General features: G+C 35.2%; 1 protein-coding gene across 1 annotated transcript; it reads left to right on the top strand.

Annotated features, from left to right (window-relative positions):
* The first annotated feature begins 543 nt into the window (after positions 1-543).
* Positions 544-1056, top strand: LOC138871503 (secreted RxLR effector protein 161-like). Its single transcript, XM_070149383.1, has one exon. The coding sequence runs from the start codon at positions 544-546 to the stop codon at positions 1054-1056; it is 513 nt and encodes a 170-aa protein (XP_070005484.1).
* The last annotated feature ends 884 nt before the right edge of the window (positions 1057-1940 follow it).

The following is a 1940-nucleotide window of genomic DNA, read 5'->3' as shown; positions in this document are numbered from 1 at the left end:
GAAAATAGCTTTCCTGAATGGAGATCTAGAAGAGGAAGTATACAGGAGTCAGCCTGAAAGATTTTGTGATAAGAACAAAAGTCACCTTGTTTGCAAGTTGAATAAATCCATTTATGGGCTAAATCAGGCTTCCCGCCAATGGTATATTAAATTTCATAATGTTATTTCTTCATTTGGATTTACAGAGAACATCATTAATTAGTGTATATACCTTAAGATAAGTGGGAGCAAATATATTTTTCTAGTCCTATATGTGGATGATATTTTGCTTGCAAGTAGTGATTTGGGATTGTTGTACGATACTAAACAGTTCCTTATCCAGAATTTTGAGATGAAAGATATAGGTGAAGCCTTTTATGTCATTGGCATAGAGATTCACAGAGACAGACCCCAAAGATTACTTCGACTGTCTCAAAAGACCTACATTGAAAGAATTCTGGAAAGATTCGAGATGAAGAACTGTTCACCTATAGCAACACCCATAATTAAAGGTGAAAAATTCTCATTGAATCAATGTCCACATAATGCATTGGAAAGGAGCAAATGAAAGATATTCTGTATGCTTCGCTTGTTGGGAGCCTTATGTATGCACATGTCTGTACTAGACCTGATATTGCTTTTGCGGTAGGAATGCTTGGCAGATATCAAAGTAACCCTGGTCTTGACCATTGGAAAGATGGTAAAAGGGTCTTGAGATATTTGCAAGGAACCAAGGATTTTAAGCTCACATACAGATACTATGATTCTATGGAGGTGATTGGATATTCGGACTCTGATTTGGGTGGATGGAAAGACACTGGTAAATCTACTTCAGGATACATTTTTCTTCTTGCTGGAGATGTTGTGTCTTGGATAAGTGTCATGCAGACTATTGTTGCAACATCCACAATGGAAACTGAATTTATAACATGCTATGAAGCTACATCACAGACGTTATGGTTGAAAATCTTTATTTCCGGCCTTAGGGTTGTCGATTCCATTTCAAGGCCATTAAGAATCTTTTGTGATAATTCAGCTGTAGTATTCTTTTCTAAGAATAATAAAAGTGGCAGCTGAAGCAAATACATCGACATAAAGTACTTGATTGTTAGAGACTATATGAAGAAACAAGATGTGAGTTTTGAGCATATTAGCACTACTTTAATGATTGTTGATCCTATGACTAAAGGTCTGCCAGCTAATATTTTTAAGGATCATGTAACCCATATGGGCCTTAGTAGCTCAATTTAGCCTTGCTTTATTCTCTAACAGTTTTTCTAGACATTATGTTTATTTTGATATACATGACAGTGCACACTTCGGTTTTTCATGTATTATTTTGTGATCATTGGATCAATAAAGTTGGACTGTGAATGACTTATATTAAGTTCATTCATAAAGTTGTTGACAATTTGTTCGAATGTATTGTGCATTGTAATACATGGAAGGAAGTGTTTGTTTAAGAGCATGACCGCCATGATTCAAGTAATGATATGTTCTAGCTAAAGTGATTGTTGCATAACTTTTAGTTGAGTTATAAAGTCTATGGCCATATTATATGTTTATCTCTCATAAAGGATTATCTGATTTTAAATATGTGGGCCAAGTGGGAGAATGTAAGAAATTCACCGTCTCTTTCTATAGATTTCTAGTGTGGCCCACATATAAGGTAATAAATTATTTACCTTGTCTCCCAAAGGAAATAATATATCAGATAATATTCTGTAGTTATGCATATATGGTAGTTTCTTTGATCAAAAGAAATTACCATATATTAGTAGTCCCTAGGGTAATTATAATTTATGAAGAAATCCCTAGGGCTAAAGTATTTGCCTAAGAGTCCCTAACCTACCTATAAATACGCCTGTGACTCCATCAGTCTGGCATCATACGATAGGCGCAGGCTAGAAGGCTCCTAGGTTTTTTGTCAAAGTTCTACAAGGCGATTCTACAACACTTGA

The sequence above is a fragment of the Nicotiana sylvestris genome, chromosome 6 (assembly GCF_000393655.2).
Source record: "Nicotiana sylvestris chromosome 6, ASM39365v2, whole genome shotgun sequence".
Classification (NCBI taxonomy): domain Eukaryota; kingdom Viridiplantae; phylum Streptophyta; class Magnoliopsida; order Solanales; family Solanaceae; genus Nicotiana; species Nicotiana sylvestris.
The sequence above is the reverse complement of the archived record's forward strand: the minus strand, read 5'-3'. Positions and strand labels throughout refer to the sequence as shown.

What these genes read in the sequence shown, in the direction of transcription:
- LOC138871503 (XM_070149383.1), top strand. Translation starts at nt 544, where the DNA reads ATGAAAGATATTCTGTATGCTTCGCTTGTTGGGAGCCTTATGTATGCA.